We start from the raw sequence: 27,389 nt of genomic DNA on the forward strand, positions 1-27,389 counted from the left end.
TGTAATTCAATCTTGAAAAGTGATTAGTAGTAAGGAACACAAAATTAGTATACAATTTTTACTTACTTCATCCTTACTGAAATGGTTTATCAGTGATTAACAGACTGAATATGGAGGTAATGGTGGATGATTGACTTTAGTTGATGTTTTAGGACTCAGTGATATATCACTGCATTGTTTTAAAGGAATAGTCTAGGAACTTGAAACATATAAGTGGTTATCAGGTTAATGTGGAAGTGATTTTTCATATAATGGTGGAGACATGGGTAGAACAAGAATCCATCCCTGGAACTGCATAAGAAGAGTGTGAGTAAGGGTTGAGAAGCAGGTTCTTTGCATGGAGAGTGGCAAGTGATTGGAATGTACTGCCTGAGAGAGTGAGTGTGATAACAAAGCAAATGAGTAAGGCATGGCAATGAACTTTATGTACAATAATGACGTTCTACAATGAGTCTTTTGAATCCATGGAGATCTGGTGTTAATAATAACACCAGACCTCCAGCAGAGCACCAGTAGTCTTGACATATTTGCAACAGGGAAAGTTCCAAAGGAATAGGAAGAGCTTAAAATTGTTCCACTTTACAGAGAATGGGAGACAAGACTAAAGTTTCACATTATAAGACAATTCATGTATTTGGAGATGTAATTAATTTGTTAGAGAAGTAAATGACAGATCTGGGATCAAGAATTGGGTTTGATAACTTTGAGTGATTGGAGATTAGAGTGGAAGGAGGGCAAGATTGTGCCACTTCATAAAGGAGGTGATCGAACTCAAGCATCAAACTATAGGCCTATCTGTGTGTCAGGTGTTGTGGTTAAGTTGTTGGAGAAGCTTGTGAGAACTAGGATCCAGAGTTGGGTTGACAACAATGGTATAATCTTTGATGGACAGCATGGATTTGCTAAAGGGAGGTCGTGTTTTAGTAATCTACTTACTTATTACAATAAAGTGACTGCTTCCTTGGACAGAGGAGAAGGATACACAGTAATATACTTGGATTTCGCAAAAGCTTTTGATAGAGTACCTCATGATAAGTTGACAGTCAAACTAGAGCAGATGGGGTTGGATATTAGATTAGTGCATTGGATTGGAGACTGGCTATCTGATAGGTATCAACAAGTTGTGTATGGGGGTGCAATATCCAGGAAAAGGAAAGTCACTAGTGGAGTGCCTCAGGGATCTGTTTTAGGGCCATTACTATTTAACTTGTATATTAATGATATTGGCGAAGATTTGGATGGAGATATTCAGTTGTTTGCAGATGATGCAAAGTTGGGACGAACCATAAAGAGTAGTGAAGATATTGTGGCCTTGCAAGAAGACTTGAATAAATTGAGCGATTGGGCAAGCAAATGGGGATGAGAGTTCAATGTTGCAAAATGTAAGGTTTTAAAATTTGGTAAACAAAGATGGGATGCAGAATTTATGCTTGGTGAGAATATATTGTTGGAAGTAGAGGAAATAAGAGATCTGGGAGTGATAGTGGATAAGGATCTAAAATTTAGGGGACACATCGCCAAAATTGTGAAGAAAACACAAAGACTTCTGGGAATGATGAGGAAGACACTGACGTGTAGAAGTAGGGAGATTCTTGTTCCATTGTATAAGGCTTTGATTAGGCCACACATGGACTATTGTGCCCAGATTTGGTCACCTGGTTTTCAGAAGGATGAAGAGATGTTGGAAAGGGTGCAAAGGCGACTGACTAAGGTAGTTTCTGACCTCTGGAATGTCGAGTATGAGGAAAGATTGAAAAGATGTAATTTGCAGAGTCTAGTGGAGAGAAGGAAGAGGGGAGATATGATAGAGACCTATAAGTTGGTGAGGGGTTGTTATAGGATCAATGGTGGAGAAGTTCTACATAGAATAGTGGGAGATCAGGGGAGAACCAGAGGTCATACCTGGAAACTGTATAAAGAGGGTGTGAGTAGGGGAGTGAGAGGCAGGTTTTTTTCGTGCAGAGTTGTGAATGATTGGAATGCCTTGCCTGAGAGTGTGGTGTCTGCAAGGAGTTTGAATGTGTTTAAGACCCGGTATGATGAGATGTGTGTGAGATAAAAGGACCTCCTAGATGAGTCTTTGACTCCATGAGGTCTTGTTTTAATAATAATAATAATAATAATAATAACAGCAACATTCTCTTTATTTGTTAGCATGGGATTGTGAAAGGAGTTCATATTTTAGTATTCCATTTATGTATTACAACATAGTGACAAAAGCATTGGACAAAGATGGCACATATGTTTGGTATATTAGATTTTTAAAAGGCATTTGATAGATTGCCACATGACAAGTTGGTAAATAATTGGAAAGGGTTAGATAATAGATTAGTGAGTTGTATAGGAGATTTGCTGTCAGATTATTATTGCTTAATTGGATGTCTAAAGTAGTTCCTCACCTCATCCAAGTTTTCTAGCTACTTTTAATGATTGATCATTGATAATTTAGATTAATAATTACATTCCTGTGTAATTATTAATGTCATTTACAACCTTTCATGGGTAGGATTCACATAAAGAGATAGTTATCAGTAAGTTATATATGGGAGGGGGAAACAGTATCCCAGGAAAGAGGGAAGTCATTAGTAGTGTGTCAGAGAATTCTGTTTTAGTGCCATGACTGTTTAACTTTTAAGTATGTGATAGAAAACCTGCATGAATTTTAGTTCATTGATTCTAGACATTGATGACAAGTTGAGACCGAGAAGAGCTTATCTTGGAAGTGGAAAGAAAGAAATTACAACAGGTTAAAAAAGTTATTATTATCACTGTCATGAGATCTCCATGGAATCAAAAGGATCATCATGGAAAGTCCAGCTGTCATGCATATAGCTCATAACATCATGCTTAAAAATAAATTCACTATCTTGCCAGTTACCACACTCTCAGGCAGTGGAAATGCTAATCACCAATACACTCCATGTAAAAAACCTTCCCCCCCCCATCCCCAATACATTTTCCAGGGATTCTGTTTTGTTACTCTCTGCCACTCTCACCGTATGAAAAAGCTCTTCCATATTAATATGGTAATAACCCCTTACCAACTGATATGTTACAATAACACCCCTGTCTCCTCCTCCTATCCACTAGTCTATCCAAATTACATTTCTTCAATCCTTTCTCATGCTCAACATTCCAAAGATCAGAAGCCATTTTAGTCAGTTATCTCTGGCCCCTTTCTAATATCTCTTCATCCTTTTGAAAACCAGTTGACCAAATCTGTATACAGTAATTCATATGTAGCCTAATCACTGTCTATTCAATGGAACAGTAATCTACTTACTTATGCATGTTAATTCCTCCACATCATTACAATAATCCATTGTACTGCCCTCACAATTTTAGCAAGATGTCCTCTAAATTTTAGCCTTATCCACATAACCCCAGATCCTTTGTCTTCTTCAACTCCTTTAAGATATTTTCCACTAGTTGTATACTCTGCATCCCACCTGTGCTTCCCAAATTTTAAAACTCTACAGTTTGCAATTTTGAACTATTAACCCCACTTATGTGCCTATTTAATTTCTGTTCAATGTCACTGTCTGTTCAATTTCTCTTGTAAAGCTACAATATCTTCTCTACTCTTCATAGTTCCTCTCAACTTTTCATCATCTGCAAACAACTGCATGTCACTATTCAAATCTTTCTCATCATCATTAATATACAAGTTAAACAGCAATGATTCCAAAACAGATCCTTTGGGCACATTACTAGTGATTTTCCTCTTCCAGGATATTGTACTCCCCCCCCCCACAAAAACTTGTTACCTATTTGACAGCTAGTCACCTATTGAACTCATTAGTCTGTTATCCATTCCATTTTAATTACCAGCTTGTCATGTGACAATCTATTAAAGGCCTTTGCAAAATCTAAATATACCACTATATATATATATATATATAATTGCTCTAGACTCGTCTCATGTCAATAGCAATCTTAGTTATAGTCTACTTGACTCGCATAGTTCTGCCATTAGGTACTGGCGTATGCATGATCTCATATGCTCCCATCTGCACAACAATAGAACTATAGAACAGACTATAACGACAATTCAAACTTAACTTCAGTTCACAAGTCTGTTATTATAATAGCACAGTGTTTTTATGATTTTTTATGTTTTTTAATTTGCTTTAAGTGTTACCACACCTGAAGAAGTCATTTTTGACGAAACATGTTGTGTGCTCCATTAAATTAACTTATTATCTATTTTCTTGGTTTCAGTCGGTCAAAAAAAGATGAATATATATATATATATGCATCTTTCTTGTGCAATGCATTTGTCACCTTGTTATAATAAGATTTAATGGAAAGCTTTGAAGTGGAGGGGATACTCATTTTTTTGCTGATGATGTAGAACTGGGGAGAGCAATAGTTGAAAAAGGTGATGTAGATATCCTGCAGGATGATTCCTATGCCCACAGTGCAAGTTGTGGGCAAAGGATAATGATCATTAATTCAATATTGCAAAATGTAAGGTTATGCACTTTGGAATGAAAAGGTTGCATACAATGTATCATATTCATGGTACTGGATTGCAGGAAATTGATGAGGCTAGGGACTTGGGGATAATGGACAGAGAGTTGAAGTACAGAGGGCAAATTTCAAAAGGTGGTAGAATAGCTCAAAGAATTGAATGTTGAAAAACATGCTAACAAGTTAAGATAGGGAAATTATTATCCCTCTTTATAAGGTTATGATTTGGCTGCATCTTGACTACCAAATTGCAGTAGTCAGGATGCAGCAGCCGAAGTTGCATGCACTAATTTGGTCACCTGGGTTTCTTATGGACTAGCAGGTGGTAGAGAAGATTCACAAATGAATGAATAAGCTGGTGACAGGTTAGGTTGAAGGTGTGTGGGTTACAAAGTTTAGTTGATAAGATCAGGATGCAGCAGCCGAAGTTGCATGCACTAATTTGGTCACCTGGGTTTCTTATGGACTAGCAGGTGGTAGAGAAGATTCACAAATGAATGAATAAGCTGGTGACAGGTTAGGTTGAAGGTGTGTGGGTTACAAAGTTTAGTTGATAAGCAGAAAAGAGGAGACATGATAGAATCATTTAAGATATTAAAGGGATTTTGTAAAATTGAGACCCCTAGTCAGAGAACTAGAGGTCATCTGTGGAAGTTGTGTAAGACCATGGTTAGTAGGGATGTGTGGACTAGATTGTTTGCATGGAGAGTGGAATGGATTGAAATACACACAAAACACCTATCATACCTTGACAGGTATGATAGGTGTTTTGTGTGTATAATAGTTAGTTTGAGTCCTCATGATGACTCTCAGGACTCCATGGAGATGCTGTATAGTAATAGTAGTAGTAGTAGCTAGAACATTGCACCCTTCGACTGGAAAAAACCTGGGTTTGATCCTCCTCATGATGAGGGGAATCCTTATATGGGCTTTTTAAATTAAAGATGAGTTAGCCGATCTCAATATGGAGGTAGCAAGGTTTTTTCTCCCTTGTACAGACAAATCGGTCTTCAGAACACATGCAATTTACAGACAAAAAATACTGTTGTTGGTGATGATGGGCAGTAGAGGGCATTGATGGTAATAGTATCGTAGTAGGAGAATTAAGTAGTAGTGCAGAGGGTGAGATGTATTTAGCAAAGTAGAGTAGACTGTCCTCCTTCAATGAGTCCTTGGACTCCCTGGAGGTGCCACGTAATAATAATAATCAAGTCCTACAGCCTTATGAGAATGAAATATTTTTATGAATTCTTCATTTAATATCTTAGCTACAGTATCAAACAAATATTAATCAGAACACTCACGTTTTAAAGAAAAATTTTAATTTCTCAAGAAAATAACTACAAAAATTAAACTCCAACTTTACCTAATAATTTATTATTAGGTAAAGATATTAGATATTATCTCTGTTTCTAATAAGTTCGTTAATTCACATAGGACTCTAACAACCTAGAACACATTTTCACAAAACCATGCTTTTATAATAGATTGTATTAAGTTATCCTTTGTATCACAATTTAATTTTTCAAGCCTCTTTTTCACTATGGCCCACAAATTTCCTATTGGATTAATGTCAGGAGAGTTATCATGGGAGACTCAAACTAACTATTATACACACAAAACACCTATCATACCTGTCAAGGTATGATAGGTGTTTATGGCAATCCATTCCACTCTCCATGAAAACAATCTAATCCACACATCCCTACTAACCATGGTCTTACACAACTTCCACAGATGACCTCTAGTTCTCTGACTAGGGGTCTCAATTTTACAAAATCCTTTAATATTTTAAATAATTCTGTCATGTCTCCTCTTTTCTGCTTATCAACTAAACAAAGTTTAGTTGATAAGCAGAAAAAACTGGATCCTCTTTTTCTGCAAAGAAAAAGGGGATCCAGTGGGCAACAGTCCAATCTTTGTACACTTTTGCCCACTGGCTCCTCTTTTTCTGCATAACCTTCATCAACAGTTGTTTCTTTTTTTGGTCTGTAGGCAGTCCATGCTTCCAACAGTCTTTGACACACTACCATGTCAGAAACATTAATCCTACTAACTGCTAAGTCTCTAAGTCTACAGCACACAATCTTGGATTCATTTTGCTTTTCCTAACTAGTAAACAATGAGGAAGTGGCAAAGAGGATTTAGGGATGAAGATGAATCGAAAGCTTCCTATGAGAATAAACTAAAGGTCTGTGGGTTACAAAGACTAATTGATAAGTGAAAAAAGACTAGGCATGTTAGAAATATATAAGTTGTTATAGAGGTTTTATAGGATTGATACCGAAGATCCTTTATTTTTTTTTTTTTCATACATGGCAGGAAGAGAGAGAACAATGGAAATTGTGTAAGAGTGTAGTTAGCAAGTGTGTTTGGAGCAGATTTTTTGCTTGGAGGGTGGGAATAGGTTGCAATATGTGGTTGAGAGTGCTTTATTGGTGAACAATTTTAAGAAGAGTCATGATAAGTCCGTGCAGATAGCCTAGTGGCTTTGTACTTCGCAGCTATATGCCTGGGGAAGGAGTGTCCTAGGTTCGATTCTCGTCGGTGACATGAGGAGCTGAAGGATCTTCCTCAGCCATAGCCAAGTTAGCTTGGGTGTAGACAAGAGGGTTTTTTCCCCAGTTTATCCTGGGGAAAAACCTTATTTTTCATCCTGCAAAGCAGGCAAACCAGCCTTGAGAACTCAACACTACAGGACATAGGATACAGAGGGGCGTAGGGCTGACCACCTTATCTTGTGAACGGTTTGAGGTCCAGTGATTATTAAACCCTCGACACCGCAAGATAAAAGAGGGTAAAAGGAAGATGAGATGAGATGATAAGGATTATGTGAATAATGGTCAGTGCGAGCCTCCTATGATGAGTCTTTGACTACATGGAGATGCTTGATAAATAATAATTATAACTCTACTGTGAGAGCAGTAATCTTAGCCATTGCCACATTTTAGGATTAAGGAGAGATGCTGTTCACTCTGAAGTGAATTATCACAAAATACAAGTATTTTAGATTAAATGCTTTGTCTTTACGTAATCTGCGTGTATAGTATTTTCACCATGTCTAAGAATTATGCTAGTATTAATAATCAAATTGCTGAAAGGAGATAAATTTAACTCTTGTTAGACGTGCTTTCATCATCTGTATTTTTGTATATATACTGTTTTCATTTTTGGTACATAGGACTATTGCTGTTTCTCCATTCGAAGCTGTGGTGGCTCCCCCCCCTTGTATTTTGTTTTCTACCTCTGTCTACTGTGCTCAGTGTCCATTTTGTATCCCTACTGTATTGGACAGCCATTAGGAAAAAGGAAAATCAGGACGTCCTCTTAAACAATGACTTCTAAGGCCGGAACAGGCCATGCTAGACCTAAATCCTTGATACGCATGATGATGACTGTATTGGTCTGTGAAGTATTATCTTTATCTGTAAATAACTTCTGCACCCTCCCTTTGAACAAGATATCTGGCAAGAGAAAAAGAGAAGAAACTAAGAGTGAAAAGAAGAATTTGAATGAAGACCAAGTGAAAAAAAGGGCTAGGAAATGCTCTTCATTAGAGGTGAAGTTGGAAGTTCTTCTGGGAGAACTAGTTGTGATAATGCTGATACAGTTCGTAAGCGTGCTTCATCAAGATGTTTTATATGTACTGAATATTCTTTTGCTAACCTTGCCTTAATACGTATACAAAGTGGGTGCATATTCAATTAAATTAATTTTTGAAAGATCGGAATCACTCGTTTGGTAATGCAAAATCTATTATTCCATTTTATAAGCCTCCCATTTTATGCAATTTCAATATACGTAGCATTTCTCAAGAATGCAGCCCTCATATATAATGAGAATTACCTGTATATGTGAAGTATACCAGTGAAATCTTCAAGTACTGTATAATTTGTCAGTTTCTTTTATGATAATCAAAGAAATCTGAATGGTATGACTCAGACTCAATGAATGAATGGGTGGAAATCAGGGATAAAAAGAAAGAGGTAGGAGAAAGAGCACAGTGATTAAGATAGCAACTGCAAAGGAAATCAAGTTTCTTTTAGAATAAAAATTAATTGTGAGAGTTATCTTTTCTTTGAGCTCATATTATTCAACTTCTAGAATGATAATATGATTGTGTTCAGTAAGACTTCACAGGTGTAGATATATACACAATCGTAGAGGTATTTATTATTTGTAATTCTACAAGATAATATGAATTTGTCAGATTTCGCAGGAACGTATCCATTGTACATATACCTTTATGCTAAATATTACTTTTCTAAATATTTATAAACAAGTGCCTCCATACCACAATTAGAATAACAATGGAATATTGCGCCCTTCGATTGGAAAAGATCTGATTTCTATGATTTCATTATACCAAGAGGAATTTTTATGTGGGATTTTTCAATTGAAGGTGAGGTAGACAATTTCATACAGTGGTAGGAGGTTTTTTTTGATCGAGGAAACTTGGGTTTTTCCTCCTGCATACTAACAAATCAGCCAAGAGAACATACACAGTTTACAGACATAAAAAAAAAAAAAAAAACCATTTGGAATTCAGTATGGCAATAGAATATATAAAAAGATTTTCAGTTAAGAACTCTGTGTGTGTGGGGGGGGGGGAGTCGGAAAAATTGATTAAATGCATGTATAAAAATACTCAGAGAGAATCATTATTTGTATATAACTATTGTGGATCAAGCAAAAAAATTAGTTTCAGAATAAGGAAATATTTTTTGGGAAATAAATTTTTGAAATAAATGAATTTTTTCTGTGATTTTAATTTCATTGGATACTGAATGTTAAATGAAATAATTATGCATTCAGTTTGTATATAAAAAATGAAAAGTATACTTTTTTTGTAATGATAGTTTATAGTGCACATTTGATGGGCTAAGAGTTAGATGATCTGAGAATTCAGCACTAAAGATTGACCATTGTACTTTTCAAGCCACACAATACTTCTAATAAGCAAGATGATGATGGTTCATATTGGCTGATGAAAATCAATATTATATTATCATGATTTGAATGTGTATTCTGTTGTTTACAAAATGAAGATGTTATTCATTTGACTCCATAGACTGGCATAGATATTATACGACATCTTTACATTTCTTATTTAAAAATGTTATTGTTAATAATTGATTTATACATAATACATATCATAAGAATTAAAGAAATGATACATTTAAATAAAAAAAAATGAACTAATAAAAAATTGAAACCAGTCTATACTAGAATGAAAGGATTCTTTCAGCAGCCCTGAACATCTGCATCCCCGCATGAAATAGTAAAATTCCTATGTCCATAGGAAGGTCATAGTTTCCCTTATGGAAAAATATGACTATGCAGCTTAGGTATTTTGTATGATTATGTTAAGGTTTTGTTTACTCTTTTAAAATTTTCATTAACAGTTATCTCTAGTTTATGCTGTATTAATTTTTATAGATCCCAGTAGTTGGCATAGACCACATCAAAATCTGGCTACCTCAGCACCACCATCAGCTGCAGCTACAGGGCTATCACAGACTAGTCTTACCCAGGCAGCTCATAATTCTCACAGTGCATACTCCAGTTTTGCTACTGAATCCTGCATTAATGGAGGACCCCTGGCACAACAGGTATGTTCGTGTGTGTGTGTGTGTGTCTAATTTAACTTGATGAGCATTGAAAGAATGAGATTACTGTTATAATCATTATCGTCATTGCAGTCCACATTCCCTCGGTTTGTTATCATAACTAACATTGTACAGTCCTGATATCATTTTTGTTATCTGCCTCTGTACTCTTTTCAAGGTTAATGTATTCCCTTCAAATCCTGGGGACCAAATCTGAGTGCAACAGTCCAGGTGGTCTGATCAGGGCTTTACGTAATGGGATCACAACTCTTCTATCTCTGTAGGTCAGCATCCTTCTCAGTATTGCAGCAATCAATCTTCTGGATTACCTTCACCACATTTGCAATATGTCCCCAAGTTTCTGTCAATCATCACCCCAAGATCCCTTCCCCCCACTTTCTCCAGTACAGTTCCTCCAACAAATTATGCACTCCAAACTTCAAGACAAAAGTCATGAACTTTGCAATACATTGGGTTTAATTGATTGAATTAAACTGATGCCCCCATTCATTTGCCAATTTGTCCAGCTTATTCACATCCTCCTGAAAGGCAGGGCTACTGTGGCCGTCGATAGCTCAGTTGGCAGAGCAGTGGACTGTAGAGGTTTATTATGGTTATCCATAGGTCGCTGGTTCGACTCCGGCTCGACGGAATTATTAATGTCTTGTGAATGAGAGCAGAAGTATGAAAGATAAGATTAGGAGAATGGAAGAGATAAATGCAAGGCGAATCAGAGTAGGAGAGAGAGAGAATTTAGGGAGTATGAGTGAGAGGTATGGGGGTGCTAGAAGATGAGAGAATGGAAACAGTAGAAGAGAGGGAATGAGAGAGAGGTATGGTAACGCTAGCAGACGAGAAGATGGAAACAGTAGGAGAGACGGAATGAGAGAGAGAGATATGGAAGTGCTAGAAGAGGAGAGAATGGAAACGGTATGAGAGATGGAATGAGAGAGAGGTATGGGAATGCTAGAAGACGAGAGGATGGAAACAGTAGTAGGAGAGACAGAATGAGAGAGGGATATGGAAGTGGAGAAAATGGAAACAGTAGGAGAGAGGGAATGAGAGTGATGTATGGGAGTGCTCGAAGAGGAGAGAATGGAAACAGTAGAAGAGAGAGGTATGGGAATGAAAGAAGAGGAGAGAATGGAAACAATAGGAGAGAGGGAATGGTAAGAGGTATAATGTATGGCGACTCAATGATCTGTGGTGTTCAAGATAGGATGCGTGAGGAGTGTTTGCCAGGAGGAACAATAGAAAGGGTGGCTATGGCAATTAAGAGAGGTGAAAGGGTGGATGAGATCATTGTGATGGTAGGAACAAATGACTTGAGTGGCAATGTAAGTCAGGCAGCGAGAGATATGAGATTTTTGCTTGAGACTGTACGGAAGAAGACCGAGAGAGGAAAAATAGCGTGCGTGTTGCCTAGGTATGATAATGATGAGCTGAGCAGAAGAGCGGTGATATTGAATGGCATAATAGCGAGAATGTGTGACAAGAGAGGACTGATATATGTGGATGCTTGGAGTGCGTTTGAGGAAAGAGAGGAATTGTATGCGAGAGACCGTTTACATTTGAATGAGGAAGGACGTAGGCATCTGGAGAGATTGCTGTTCTGAACGAGTCAGTGTGTCCCAGGGAGGATGATAGCAGGGGTGGCCTCTTGTGGGAATGGATACTTGGGAGAAGGGAGACAATGTCAGGTAACACTGAGCCCAGTGGAGTCTAGAAGGGATAATGCTATGTATAGAAACAGTGGCATTTATATGCTTTATACTAATGCCAGGAGTATCCGGAATAAGGGAGAGGAATTGGTGGCGCCGATAGCATCAGCCTGGCCAAAAATTATTGCGATCACTGAGATGTGGTTGACAGAAGGGGATATAACAACAGGAATAGAAGTCGCTGGGTATAGCATTTTTCGTCAGGATAAGAGGGGAAAGCGTGGTGGTGGGGTACTTCTTATGATAAGTGATGACCTATGTCCTCTAAGAGTGGAGAATTTGGAAGGAAGTGAGACAAATGATTTTGAGAGCGTATGGTGTGAGGTAGAGGTAGGAAAGACAGGATATTTAGTGGGGTGTTGCTACAGACCCAGGAGCACAGAGGATGGGGACCAGGAGATGTTTAGACAGCTAAGTTTGGCAAGTGCAAGAAGAATGATTGTTATGGGAGATTTTAACTTCAGTAGTATAAATTGGAGAAAGGAAGATGCATGTAGCAATAGGGGAATGGAATTTCTAGAATTCTTGAGGGACAAATGTCTTAGGCAACATGTAACAGAGGGAACAAGAGGTTCAAAAGTTTTGGATTTGGTTATAGCATCAGAAGAGTTGATAATAACTGAGTTGATGTCTCTCCCACCAGTTGGAGAGAGTGACCATATGGTGTTGACTTGGAAAATGAATAGACATGCAGGAGTATCAAAGAGACGGGAACTTATGTGGAATTATAAGGCAGGTGATTATAATAGTCTTAGACGTCAACTTCGGGAAGTTTCATGGAGGCAGGAATTGGAAGGCCGGGATATCACTAGTGCGTGGGAAATTGTGAAAGAATATTTGTTATCAGCAATGGTAAGTTGTATACCACGAGTGAAGAAGAGGACGCAATTTGGAGTAAAGTGGATGACAAACAATATTAAACAGGAATTACATGCGAAAAAGAGGCTATGGAAGAGATATAAGGAGACAGGTGAAGAGATGCATGAGGAATATAAGATACATGCCAGAAGAGTGACTAGTGTGGTAAGGAAAGTGAAACTGGAATATGAGAGGAGATTGGCCCTAAGATCCAAAGAAAAGCCTAGGGAATTTTTTAGCTATGTGGCCAGTAGGAGGAGAAATGACTGTGGAAGAATGATATTGTGGGATAAAAATGGGAATAGAGTGACTGATGCAGAGGACATAGTGGAATTGTTCAATGAACACTTTATTGGAGTATTTCATCCTAGAGGAGTCAGTTTTAATGCTAGAGGGATAGGACTGGTTCGAGGTCTGGAGGTACAGGAGGAGAGTGTGTTTCAGATACTGAGTACTCTGGATGTCAGTAAAGCTGTGGGACTGGATGGTATTTCACCACGAGTTTTGAGAGAATGTGCTAGGGAATTGACAGTGCTTTTAACGTGGCTTTTCAATGAAAGTCTGGCTTTGGCAAAGGTGCCCAGGGAATGGAAGGAAGGTAAGATAGTGCCATTGCATAAGGGTGGTAACAGACTGGAAGTGTCTAATTATAGGCCAGTCTGTGTGTCATCAGTAGTTGTTAAGATCTTGGAGAAAGTAGTGAGGGACCGTATACAGCATTGGGCAGATGAGGGTAATGTTATCTGTGAGAATCAACATGGATTTGTGAAAGGACGCTCTTGTTTTAGCAATATGCTAGCCTTTTATAATAAAGTTTCAAGAACATTAGATGAGGGAAAGGCATATACTGCAATTTTCTTAGACTTGGCAAAGGCATTTGACAGGGTGCCACATGATAAGCTGATATTTAAGTTGCAGCACATGGGTCTGGATGTCAGATTGGTCAACTGGATTCAGGATTGGCTGTCTGATAGGTATCAGAGAGTTGTGTATGGTGGAGCAGTTTACAGGAGGCAGAGGGTTACAAGTGGGGTCCCACAGGGCTCAGTACTAGGACCTATATTGTTTAACCTTTATATCAGTGACATAGCCAGTGGATTGCAGGGGGATATTCAGTTGTTTGCGGATGATGCGAAGCTGGGAAGGATTATTAGTAATAGTGCAGATGTGGTAGCCCTGCAAGAGGATTTAAATAAGCTAGATAGATGGGCAAATGAATGGGTGTGTCAGTTTAATGCAGCAAAATGTAAGGTCTTGAGGTTTGGGAAACATCGATGGGATGCTGCATACTCTATGGGAGGAGTTATACTGGAGGAAGTAGGGGAGACAAGAGATCTGGGGTTGATGATTGATAGAAACCTGAAGTTTAGGGGACATATTGCAAAGGTGGTGAAGGTAACACAGAGGATTGCTGCTATTATGAGAAGGACACTGACCTGCAGAGATAAGAGTGTTATCATTCCGTTGTATAAGTCTCTGATCAGACCACACTTGGACTATTGTTCTCAGATTTGGTCCCCAGGATTTGAAGGGGATAAATTAACTGTGGAAAGGATACAAAGACAGATGACAAAGATGGTTTCAGGACTGTACAAGGATAGTTATGAGGATCGGCTGAGAGAATGTGGACTGCAGAGTTTGGTGGATAGAAGAAGGAGAGGTGATATGATTGAGACTTTTAAACTGTTGAGAGGTGGTTACAGGGTTGACACTGAGGAGTTCTTTCGCTTGGTTGAACAGCGGGAAGGAGTGATGACAAGAGGCCATCCCTGGAAGTTACGAAAGGAAACTGTGAGCAAGAGGGTAAGGAGTGGTTTCTTTGTGTGGAGGGTGGTTGAGCCGTGGAATGCATTGCCTGATGGAGTGGTGGGAGCGAGAACGGTCAGTGAGTTTAAAGAGTGGTATGATAGACTTTGTGTTTCTCAGGGGGGGGGTACCTCCCCTCGATGAGTCTTGACAGACTTCATGTCTTAGGAAGGACCTCTCTCGATGAGTCTTTTGACTCCTTGGAGGCCTGAATAATAATAATAATAATTACTAATAACCTTTTCCATTGATATAAAGGTTAAACTGTCGTGGTGGCACTAGCATAGTGCAGAGCAGAAGTGGTGTTGCACGAGTTTTATTATTCTCTAAAATAAAATACTTATTCTGCAAATAAGTCTTTTATTTTAGTGAATAGTAGTAATTTTAGTAATTAATTTTGGTTATATATTACTTAATTTTAGACTATAATGTTGAGTGTGTCTGTGTGTGTGAAATTTAATACAGAATATCATTTAGAAAGCATTTTTATTCATGGCACCAATGCATACAAGAAAATAACGCCCAAGACTTCCTTGTTCACTCAGTTGAGCATGAGTGATTTTGTATGATATAGTGTAGGTTCTGCATATTCATTGCCAAGAGTGAATGAACTGTGTTATAAAATGGAGAGAGATTGTTCGTAAATGTTTCATTTGCCAGTGCAAGAAATGCAAGTCATATAGAAAGCAGGAAAATGAAGTGATGAATATGAATTATGTAAGGAAAGATAGTGGAAGTGAATGATAGTGCATGGAATGAGAGCATGAAATGAAAGAAGTGGCTGAAGGTAATGTTAGTGATGAAGTGACAATAAGAAGTGAAATAGTGTGCTTATGTTGTGTTCTTCACAGGACAAAATGGGAGCTAGAGCAACTGGAGAACAATTATTGTGTGGTACAGCAGGCAGGAGAATGAAAGAAAAAGTGAATGGGGAAAGTATGAAAGTGCAAGAAATTAGAAATAAGGAGAACGTATTGTTCAGAGATTCGATAATAAGAGGTATATTTAATGAGCAAATGACAAAAGCCCAAGTGCAAAAATCAATAATGGTAGTTTGCAGAAGGGAGAAGTAAAAAAAAAAGATGATTGTTATGGCAGGAACAAATGATTTTAAAAGGGAGAAATATGCAATGAGAGAAGATGTGAAAGAGATGTTGAAAGAAGAGTGAAAATGAAGAGTGAAGAAGTAAAAAAAATACTATATATGACTGATGGACTATAATTGAATGGTTTTGAAGTTAGATGTTTGAAGAAAGCATTGTTTAGTAAGAGTCTGTAAGTACAAAACCAGGGAAACTGTAGTTATTAGGTGGGATGCAATCAAGCATGTGTGTGTGTGTGTGTGTGTGGCCACTCCTGTAATAAATGAGCATGTGTACAAAAATTATTATGCAGTGCTGAATGCAAATGCATAGTTTCCAATTTGAATGTATTAGTAACGACATTACACAAGGAAATGTGGGTACGAGAGGATGTTGAAATGCATGTACCTTTCCAAATTATCATAATGCCAGAATTATCAGGAATAGGAGAGAAGAGTTTTTAGCATTCGTCAGCTCTACTTGGTCAAAAAAATATTGGTATCTGTTGTCAGCGAATGATGTAGTTACAGGGACAGACTGTAACGAATATTGTATTTTAAGAGAAGATAGAAGAGATAGGGCATGAGGAGGGGGTATTATTAATGAGAGCAGAAGAGCTTCAAACAACAAAAATACGTTAGGAAGATTGTAGATCTGATGGAAGTGGTTCATTTGAGGCTGTCTGGTGTGAGATAGAGGCCAACAGAACAAAATATATTATTGGTTGTTACTATAGACCTGCGGGTCAAGACGAAAATTTGGACAACATGCATCAGCAGATTATCACAATGAGTGCAGGCTGAATAATTATCATGGGAGACTTCAGTTATGATGATATAGATTGGAAGGAGGAAAGGGCGCATGGTAAAATGGAAATGGAATTTATACTTAAATATACTAATAGGCTTCACTTCGGCGATGTAACATTATTTAAATTAAGAGGAAATTAAATTAAATCCCACATTGTTTCAAAACCGAATAAGAAACTCAAAGATCATAATCAAAGAGTTTCATGTCGAATATAGTAAACTATAAAAGTATCAGCGACTACTAGCATAAGCTAAAGCACATAGTACAAAGTACGTAGTACAAACTAGGGCAACTCGTAGCAAAGGTGGATAAGTACTGATCACTATTCTTAGTATTTCCTGATCACTATTCTTAGTCAAGCGGGTAGTAACCCCCCACCATAACGTATAACATCATACATCTCCTAGGACAGGGGTGTTCAACCAGTCGATCGCGGAGCGATTTTTGGTCGATCTCTTGTGTACTCCTCCTTACTTCAGATTTAATTAAACTGAAAACATAATATTTTATTTATCATTATTTTGTATTATTTTTCATTAAAATTGAAAAATAAATCAGTAATTTATTTTAATCAAATCAGTAATTTTCTTATAAATCTGGGTAAATGAATTAATTTAAATCAGTGGAAGTCAAAAATAGGCAGGGGTAGACCATCAATGAGATGGATGGATGGCATGTGTGGAGTGACTGATCTTCAGAGAGATGAGGCCACCAGAAAAACAAACAATAGGACTACATGGCGAGGCTTGGTGTGGCACATTACCAAGCATCGGGGTGACCGTACGGCACCTGTAGATGCCCAGTGAAGATAGTAGTAGCAGTGGAAGTCAAACAGCGAGCTGAGTGAATACAAGCAAAGTGTAAAAACTAGGTTGTAGCTTAAATATTAAATATTCCAAAGCACATTACATCAATTTTTTACTTAGGTTAAGTCCCATGTGAATATTGTAAAAAAATAAACTTTGTTTGTCTCAGTATAGTTTGTATTAGATGTTTTTGTAAATAACTCTTTTGAAGCAAACTGTGTATACTGCTTTAATAAGAATATGTTAGAGTGTTAAAAACAAAGGCAATGTTTTTGTCGGCAAAGCTGTACATGGCAGCATTAGAAAGATTGTTATTGAAACTTGTATGTATGACAAAGGCTTGCAGGCTCTAAGTGTAAACATCTCCGAAGTCAGTCATAAAGAGTTCAAACAACTTTCCGATGGCCGGCAACTTACAATCAAAAGAAAGCAGAGGAGAACAAAAGGCGTGCCGAACTTGAAACTTAAGATGAAAGACTCATACCGATTCTTTGGGGGTTGCCAAATTTCATGTGAGGTCTCAGAGGAGGGCTAATAAAAAGGGACTGAAGCAAGCAAAAGGGGTCCCGGTTCCAGAATTGCTGTCAGAGAGGAGGCTGCCCGGTCCACGTTGCTTGAGAGAGGAGTTTCCCACTTCCAGAAAGGAGCTTCTTGGTTCGAGACATCGCTAGAGAGACTACTACTTCTAGGCCGCAGACAAGGTTTCAAATTGCCGAAAGGAAGAGTTCCAATTGCCGGAGAAAAGTTTCCAGGCCAGGTTAATGTCAGACATTCACCAGTGTGTTGCGTTTTCATTACAATTTGATGAATCAAACGACTTCACTGATATTGCTCAGTTAGTGGTATTTATTCGCATGGTATTTCAAGATTAGTCAAGTAAAGAAGAACTTTTGAAAATTACACCATTATTGGGAAGGACTAGGGTAGAAGACATTTTTTCGGCATTTGATGAATTTGTGAAACAACACAAACTTTCGCTTTTTAAACTTGTGTCTATTACTACTGATGGTGCTCCTGCAATGATAGGTAATAAATCAGGCTTCATTTCATTATGTAAAAACGATGACAAATATCCAGATTTTTTAACATACCACTGTATTATTCACCAACAAGTACTGTATAGTAAAAGATTAAACACAAAAGATGTTTTGGATATTACATTTAAAATTTTAAATTCTGTTCGAGGAAAAGCCCTGCAACGGCGGTTATTTAAATTACAGGCAAATGATGATAGGGAAATTCTGTTGTACAATAATGTTCGCTGGTTCAGCAGAAGTCAATTTTTAGAAAGATTTCGTGTATTAATTAACAATATAAAAATTTCTTGATGAAAACGGAGATATTTATTCACAATTGAGTGATAAAAGATGGTTGTTACACTTATCATTTTTAGTAGATTTCTGTACGAAATTAAGCAATTTAAATTTAGAGTTACAAGGTAGAGATAAAAATTTAATTGACATGTTATGTTCAATAAAAACTTTCCAACAATACTTAATTTTATTAAAGAAAAATATAAATGACCGCGAATTTAGACAGCTCCCATATTTATTAAAATTTTTTTAACAAAATCAAGAAATACTTCGCTATGATTTAAAAGAATTTATTCGTGAAATAGAATTAGATGAGGAAGAAATTAATTCAAGATTTAAAGATTTTAATAAAACTGAAATGTTTGTATCTTTTATCAATAATCCATTTCAAGAAAACTTGAACATCACAGAAATTTCAAATAAAATTAGTGGGCTGTTTCATATAAACCAAGCTGAAGTAGAACTTGAGATAATAAACATTCAGAATAGTTTACATTTAAAATCAATAAACAATGAAGTCATTTGGAAGTATGCACATGAAAAATTCCCAATATTAAGTGATATTGTGCTAAAAATTCTGGCATGTTTCGGATCGACATACTTATCAGAATCCACTTTTTCAAATATGACCGTCATAAAAAATCAATTAAAAAACCAAATTACAAATGATCATTTGGATGATTGTCTGTGATTGGTTACTTCTTCATATCAACTTGACTATGAAAATATTGCGAGGTGCAAACAATGCCAAATTTCACATTAACTTTGTTTTTTTTTTAATCAACCAGCATTTCCTGTAACTTGTGAGTTTGTAATCAATCTGTTGTTTTATCTAACTTTGGTTTTTCAAAATAGGGAAATAAATATTTTATTCCAATATATTTGTTTTTTTTTGTTGTATTAAAATAATTAAAAGCGATAAATAAATTTTTAAATACACAAATAAAGTTTTTAGTTATGTATTTTTTTTAGTTGTTTATTTGTGCATAATCAGATATCAGGTTGGGGGAACGTGATCTATATAAGAGAGTAGATTGCCGAATAACTTATATATAAGAGAGTATATCGGTGAATAACTTTTTATAGAAAAGTAGCTTGCGTACCACTGGCCTAGGAGATGGGTTTTACATTATGGGAAATACTAAGAATAGTGATCAGAGCTTTATCTACCTTTGCTACGAGTTGCCCTAGTTTGTACTACGTACTTTGTACTACTTGCTTTAGCTTACGCTAGTAGTAGCCGATACTGTTATAGTTTACTATATTCAGCATAAAACTCTTTGATTCTGATCTTTGAGTTTCTTATTCGGTTTTGAAACAATGTAGAATTTATACAGCTGCTAGGGGATAATTACCTGAACCAGATTGTGATGGAAGGGGCCCAGGGATTTGAGAGTATTGGATCTGGTGATGGCATCAGAAGATATACCCATAACCAAGGCAGACACTCTACCTCAAATTGAGGAGAGTGACCATTCAATCTTGTTCTGGGATGTTGCCAAACATGTAGAATTCTTTGTCAAGAAAAGGTTTCTGTTGAACTATAAAGCTAGTAATTATCACAGACTTATGATTCATCTTGAAGCACTGCCATGGCTTGAGAAGGTACAAGGGAAGAATTTCAGTAGTGCATAGGAAGTGGTCAGAGATTGTTTGAGAGAAGCAGCTCAGACTGCATACTCAAGTTCAGGAGGTTAAACTAAGTGTGGATTAAGTGGATAAGTAGAGATATAAAGGAAGGGCTGAAAAAAAGAAAACACTATGGAGGAAATATAAACTAAAAGGTGATCAGCATACTCGTGAGCAGTATAAAGTGCAAGCAAGACGGGTGACTAGTATGGTAAGAAAGATCAAATCACATTATGATTGAAAATTTGCTAAGCAGGCCAAAGTAAATCCAAAAGAGGTTTTTTTTTGTTATGTAGCAAGTAAGAGGAAAAATGACTATGGTAGGATGACTTTAAACAGTGCTGATGGTTATCAAGTGACTGAAAAAAAAAAGGGGGGGGGGATAGTTGAGTTGCTGAGCAATCATTTTGCAAAATTGTGTCATCCAGGTGGACATTTTGCAGTTACTGATGTGATAGAGATGCTATCAAAATTGAGGTAGAGGAACAGGAGGTGTTCAGCAGTAGTGTCACGTGCTCATTTCGGTTGGGTGTTCTGTAGCCTGGGTTGTCTAATGCCACCCAGGCTACAAAATTCATGTCAATTTGACAGTATGATTGCATGTTTATCAATGTATGAAAGTTTTAAGAGTGCATAGCATATCAGTGCTCATCTTAATTGGTCCAACGCAATTCATTATAGGATAACTTTGAATACCTTAAAGTATCATTAATTTTAACCAAATCTGCATAGAGTGGGAGACAATGTGCTTGTGTTAAGAAATATTAGAAAACAATAATGATGGAGAATGATATATGTGATTGTATGTTTGAATTACTCAAAGACATAAATATAATAGTCAATTTGGAAGAGGAGGATGAGGCTTACCTCCTTCAACTACAATCATAGTCTGAAAAGCTCTTGCAGAAAATGCGACTTTCAGCAGATCATCAACACTGTTTTCCATTGTAAATTTCAGCAGAAAAAAGTTATAAATTATTTACAGAAAATTGTATATTAAAAACTTGGATCTTTATTACAGGAAATGATTCAGAGAAAGATGAGATTGGCAGGACATGTACTGAGAGGTTCAGCAGGTCAGAGGATACTAACAGTTTTAGAAGGAAAAATGATGGGAAACGGATCAAGAGGCAAAAAACGAAGGACATGGCTTGGTCGTGGACAGGATCATATGGCTATGCAGAAACAAAATGGAAAGGCCACCAACAGAGAGAACCGGAAGTACATAGTGCTGCACCCTCTCACTGAGGAAACTACATGAAGAAGAAGAAGATTTGGTGTATCCTCTTTGTTGTTCCAAAATCATAGATATGACTTTAAGATCACTGCAAACTGTCTATCCATGATCATTGTACTTAAGTCTGCTGAGAATGAAGGCCAAATTTTCGTATTGTTCTTTCAAATGCATGGAATGTGCTACTGGTACTGAAGCATATTTATTGTAATTATGAAGAAGCACAGCTTTGAAGCTCTTTTTGAGGAATCGATAAACAACCTCCAATTGATGACTTCATATTTTACGTTGAATTTGCTTATCAGTCTGGGAATATTGCTACAGTAAACTAAATCACCTTCCTCTGAAAAGTAAGGAAGAAAATCTCTTTCTCTGTATTTAAACCTTTTATCTGCATTACTCCCTCCCTCTCCTATTTTAAGAATGAGAAGTTTCGTGGAAATTTCTTTATTTACTATAAAAAGCTTCAAAAAAGCACTTTTACAACTAATTAGCTGTAAATAAAAGAGAATGAAAATAAATACCAATGCGCTGAACTTAAACCCAAATAGTACTAATAAAAACAATAAAATTAGAAATTGGGTAAAATTGGTTTGTGATGGAATTTTTTTACTATTTTTTCTGAACTCAGCACCTAAAAATTGATAAGAATCAATTATTACTTCTCAGACAACTTTTCCATCACAGGCCTGTGTTATTCATCCAGGATAATTGTTGGAATAATTGAAATATGGTTGAATGAAGATGACATCCTAACAGGAATAGAAATGGAAGGGTACAGTGATTTTCATGAGAAAAAGAGGGACAGGGAGTGCTGCTGATAAGAGCAGGAGATATATCTCCATATAGGATAGATATGAAAGAGGGGAAATAGTGACAATGGTTTTGAGACAGTGTGGTGTGAGGCAGTACAGTAACGAGGGTATGAAGCGCCTGTGGCAAGTGTCTAACTTGCACCCCCTAACCCAAAAATGACAAAAATTTTGAAAAATTTAAATGTAACAAATTAAATTTTACTAAATGCAATATGTTAAATACTTACTATTAGCCCCATCAAAATGAGTTGCAGTGTGTTGCAGAATTTGTGTGTCTAAAGCAGCGTATTGCCGAAATTTAAAAATACAATATAAAAGAGCGGACTTTTATATGTATTTTTTTTATTTTTATTTTTTAAATTTTTTACGTTTTGCGCCCCAAACCTAGTTGTGCCTGTGGCGGGCGCCTCTTTTGCTATGGCCTCGTTACGGCACTGGCATAAGGTGCAGGGATGCTGACAGGAAGAGATATTTATTTGGATGTTTCTATAGGACAGCGAATTTGAATGGAGGTAGAAAATGTATAAGCACCTGGGTTAGTGAATAAGGGAAGAGTGATTATAATTATGGCAGTATAGATTGGAATGAAGAAATAGCATTTGGGAATAAGGAAAATGAATTTCTCAAGTTCTTGAGAGACAACTATCTGAGGCAGTATGTAAAGGAAGGCAAGTGAGGATTGAGAGATTTAGATCTGATAATTTCATCAAAGGATGAAATTGTGAGTGGGGTTTCACACTTCCCTCCAGTTGGTAAGATTGATCATGAAGTGATCACTGGAAGAAAATCTCTGGCTAGCGATATGATAACTTCTGTGAGGAAAAGATACATGTGTAGAAGTACAAGGCTGGTTATTATTATGTGACACCTTCAGGGAGTCCAAAGACTCATCGAGGGAGGGCTTACTCCACAACTCTGTCTCTACCACTCAATTCAAACTACGACGAACTGGAACTACACCAACGCCATCTACTGCCCACCACTAGTATTTTCACAGACAATCACAAGCTTAACAGACAGATTGGAGCTACAGTTTGGAATGAAGAGTTCAACGGTAAGGAAATAAATGCTGCTTGGGACTAACAAAGAAACACATAACAGCATCGATATGTGAACGTGTTCCAAAGGTGTAAAATGGATGAATGAGGGGATTAAGCATTAAATCCAGAAGAAGAATGCACTTTGGATGCAGCACAAGATGAATAATGATAATAATCAGTTGCATGAAAATTATACAGAGCAGGCCTGGAGAGTGACTCAGTTGGTAAGGACAACAAAAGTGCAGTATGAGCAGAAATTAGTAAATCAGGCCAAGAAAATCTTTCATGAGGTTTTTCAATATGTGGCAAATAGAAAGAAGAATGATTGTGGTAAGATTGATGTGGATGAAAGTGGGAGATTGGTAACTGCTGCAGAGGACATAGTCAAAGTATTCAGTGACCATTGCATCATGATGTTGCATCCTCAGTGTAAAATCAGAAGCTCAGTTGTAGAGAATGAAATGGAAGAAGACTTAATGTAGAAGACATGATGACATATCACCATGTGATATGTCATCAGATTTTGAATTCTGTATTTTTTTACCAATTAGTGTTTCTTCTATAGTCACCAAATCTATCTAGATAAAAGTCATTTCTGGGTTAAGCAAAGCCAATCTGGATTCTAAACTTGAATTTATAGATTGATTCACTGCTGAAACATTTCTCTGGTTCTAGTTGTTCGATTGCATGGTACTTTGTTCTTTATATTAGCGCTTCCCAAACTGTGGGCCACGGTCCCCTTTGGGGGGGGGGGCTGTGAAATAATGAAAACAAATTTAACATTTGTACTGCAAATGTAGAATAACAATATATCTATCTATATAACTATATAAGATAATGTGCCATGTGAAATGTATATGTAAGATGCTAAAAATTTAATATTTGCATTTGATTTTTGCAATATTCGCTGTGTATGTTTTATATTGAATATAAATACAATAAATATTATAATAATATATGTCTGTATTATGATTTTATTTTTCAGTGGGGGCAGTGAAATATTTTAATTTTTTCAAAGGGGCCTTTACATCCATAAGTTTGGGAAGCACTCCTTTACATTGCTGTGGTATTAGTGGCACATCCCAAGTACTTCAGTCCTAGTCATTTGGATCATCTCCTTTACAAGACTTTGAAATACCTTGCTATTCATTTTTGACTTCTACTAAACATCACACTTTAATCTCACTATGATTTAAGTTGGTCAAGTCTCTTCATTTTTTTTTTTTTGTTTGTTTGCTTGTTGTTGGTTTTGTCCTATATTGTTACTTTTATGACAGAATTTATTTTATCAAGATGGTTTACTTAGATATTCATATATCAAAATAAGTTTATATATTTCATTATTGTATATTCTTGAATATCTTTATTATTAAAACTAATAATTCATACAGATGCTGTCCATTTTGGGAACTACAAATAGTTCAGGTGGAGCTGCAGCAGTGCCACCAACTGAATTTCATCATCACATCCCACCTATTACATCAGGTAGTGAAGTTCCATGGAACGCTCATACATCATCTCTAACTTCACGAACTGCCATGAATGATGCTACTGCAATGGCAGCTTGGAACCACACGTCATTTCCTAGCACAACGATGGATAATTTTGGGTAAGAAAATTATACTGGTCTACAAGAATTTTGTAACAATTTTAGAGCATGTATAGAAATTACAAAAACAGATAGATTCTAAGTATTTTAGGGCACCGAATTTAAAAATGGTCCCCCCCCTCCAACTTCTCAGGGTTGTTTTAAGTATGCCAAAGCATAAACTTGTGTAAGTACTCCTAGTGATAAAGACAAAAAAAAATTGTACTATGTAAAATGTAAAAAGCAGCCTATTTGCATATTTTATAATAAGTACAGAAAGAAAAAAAAAGTTAAAATAAAAATAAAGTAATTGCTCATAAGTACTTTGTTTTCTTTAATACTAGCATTCCATTTTCACCAACATTGCTATTACAGCACCATGATGCCCTAGCAGAAAGAAGTTTAAGGGAGAATGAAAGGAGTGAATCTTCACTGACTTTCTGATCCCCATCTTTTGATACTTTTTTATAAGCTGATCTGGATATAAGTTATAATTATTAGCACAAGTTATTTGTTACAACTTGATCTATTTCTTAATATTTTTTATAATAATTCCCGTATAGTGTTGGTCAGAAACTCCTTTGCCATTATTTCTGAATGACATCTAGTTTTTTTATTATCATTATTCTTGCATGGATGTCTCCCTGGAATCCAGAGACTAATCACAAGAGGCCCGTATTAACATTATTCACATAACACCTATCATACCTCTTGAGAGGTAATTACAGAATTAACACTGGAGAGATTTTCATATGGTAGAAACAGGGACAAAGGAAGGCCAAAAAGAAGGACAAGAGACACTCCCTGGAAATTAAAAAAGGAAGTGGTGAGCAAGAGAGAGCGATTTTTTTTTTTTTTTTTTTTTTGCATAGAGAGTAGCTGGTTATGGAATGCATTACCTGAGAGATTGAGAGAGAGTAGACAGCAAATGATTGTAAGGAATATTATGATACTCATATTAAGCCTTAATGAAATGAAAACATCACAGTGAAAGAATAACACACAAGTTAACAGGTTCCATTATTTTGTCTCTATCACAAATATGTCATCTACGAGGGCTGTTCAATAAGTAATGACTAATTTTACTGTTGCGAAACCACATCACAATATTAATTTCTGTGGAATAAAGAAATGTTGCTGTCTGTATTAACAAAAGAGGTTGATAGATGCCGTATATGGGCTGATGTGCCAGAGTGTCATGTGACTAAACGCAAGCTTGTTTCGGTGCACCTACGAGCCGCGACCAGTCGTCGAAATGTAAGCATCCTTGGAACAGCATTATGCGATTAAATTTTGTGTGCGTTTGCACACAAAATTTAATCACAAAATAGACGTTGAAGGGAAGACCTTCAACGTCTATCACAGAGACAATGATCAACACAGCAGTGATTATCATCAAGGAGGATCGCAGAATTACAGTACGCCAGCTGCATGTTGTCCTGAATATTTCTGTGGGAAGTGTTCACTCAATCATGGCTGAACATCTGGGACTGAAACGTGTTTGCACCCGATGGATTCCCAAACTCTTGACACCAGAGCAAATGCAGCATCGAGTGGATGTGTGCACAGAATGGAAAGAAAGACTGGAACAAGAAGGCGAGAACTTCTTAAAATGCATCATTGCAGCAGATGAAGCTTGGTTGTATCACTATGACCCTACAATGAAACAACAAAGCAGTGAATGGAAGCATCCGTCTTCGCCTACCCCCAAGAAAGCAAAAACTGTAAAATCGGCTGGTAAAGTTATGACCATAATGTTTTTTGACTACAAAGGCATTGTTTACCAACACGCTGTAGAACCCGGGAATACTGTAAACGGCTCATACTATGCTGATGTTTTACGGACAATGGTACACATCAAAAGGAAGCATCCATTGCTGAAGAATGGCTTCTTATTCACCACGATAATGCAAGGCCACATATTGCTGGTTGTGTAGTGGACATTTTGCAGAAGAACAACATAGATATCCTACCACACCCTCCATACAGTCCTGATCTCGCACTGTGCGATTTCTGGCTGTTTCCTCGGCTCAAGAAACCACTAAGAGGTTGCCATTTCGAAAGTAACAAAGCATGTGTAAAAGCTGCAGAGGCAGTTTTGAAAGAACTCTCAAAAAACAGACTTTCACATGTGTTTAAGAAGTGGATGCAACGTTGAGACAAATGCATCGCGTCTCATTGTAGTTACTTCGAAAAAGACCATGTAAATGATGATGATTAAAGGTAATCTGTTTTCTGTATAAATATAGTCTTATAACTTATTGAACAGCCTCTGTATATTCCAGATGAAATATCTGTGATAGAGACAAAATAATGGAAACCTTAAGTAGATACCAATTTTACTTACATAATTTTTTTTAGCATAAAATTTTTCCCCAGTATCAAGGGTATCTTCAGTATCACTTCAGTAACAACTAGAAGAGAAACCAATAGATTCAGCAATGTAACTGCATGAACTGGGCATACTTGATGTAGAGGGACCTGGTTTAAATACATTAAAGTTCTAATGATGTTCTTGTGAAGAACAACTACTTCCTATAAATGGGATAATTTAAGTCAGTCACTGCTATTTAGAATCAGATGACATTAGAAAGATTTCACAACT

The 27,389-nt window shown here is 36.8% G+C and overlaps 2 protein-coding genes and 1 non-coding gene across 3 annotated transcripts in view; 2 read left to right on the top strand and 1 right to left on the bottom strand.

Moving 5' to 3' along the window:
- The window catches only part of LOC150105335 (paired box protein Pax-7-like), a 186,897-nt gene that overhangs the window by 134,157 nt on the left and 25,351 nt on the right, over positions 1–27,389 (top strand). The window contains exons 7-8 of the mRNA XM_090393932.1: positions 9,913–10,085; positions 24,588–24,805. Of these exons, the coding sequence (XP_090250058.1) occupies positions 9,913–10,085; positions 24,588–24,805 (391 nt within the window). The remainder of the gene's footprint in view (positions 1–9,912; positions 10,086–24,587; positions 24,806–27,389) is intronic.
- On the top strand, positions 10,647–10,734 carry TRNAY-GUA (transfer RNA tyrosine (anticodon GUA)). Its single transcript is given in 2 exon segments — positions 10,647–10,683; positions 10,699–10,734. It is a non-coding gene; the product is annotated as a tRNA-Tyr (tRNA).
- Positions 24,646–27,389, bottom strand: part of LOC150105337 (uncharacterized) — a 409,874-nt gene continuing 407,130 nt past the window's right edge. Inside the window, exon 22 of the mRNA XM_090394715.1 lies at positions 24,646–24,780. The gene's annotated coding sequence lies outside the window, so the exon portion shown is untranslated. The remainder of the gene's footprint in view (positions 24,781–27,389) is intronic.

This window comes from Typopeltis vanoorti, chromosome 6 (genome assembly GCF_054136105.1).
Source record: "Typopeltis vanoorti isolate ZY-2024b chromosome 6, IOZ_Tvanoo_1.0, whole genome shotgun sequence".
In the NCBI taxonomy this organism is placed as follows: Eukaryota; Metazoa; Arthropoda; class Arachnida; order Uropygi; family Thelyphonidae; genus Typopeltis; species Typopeltis vanoorti.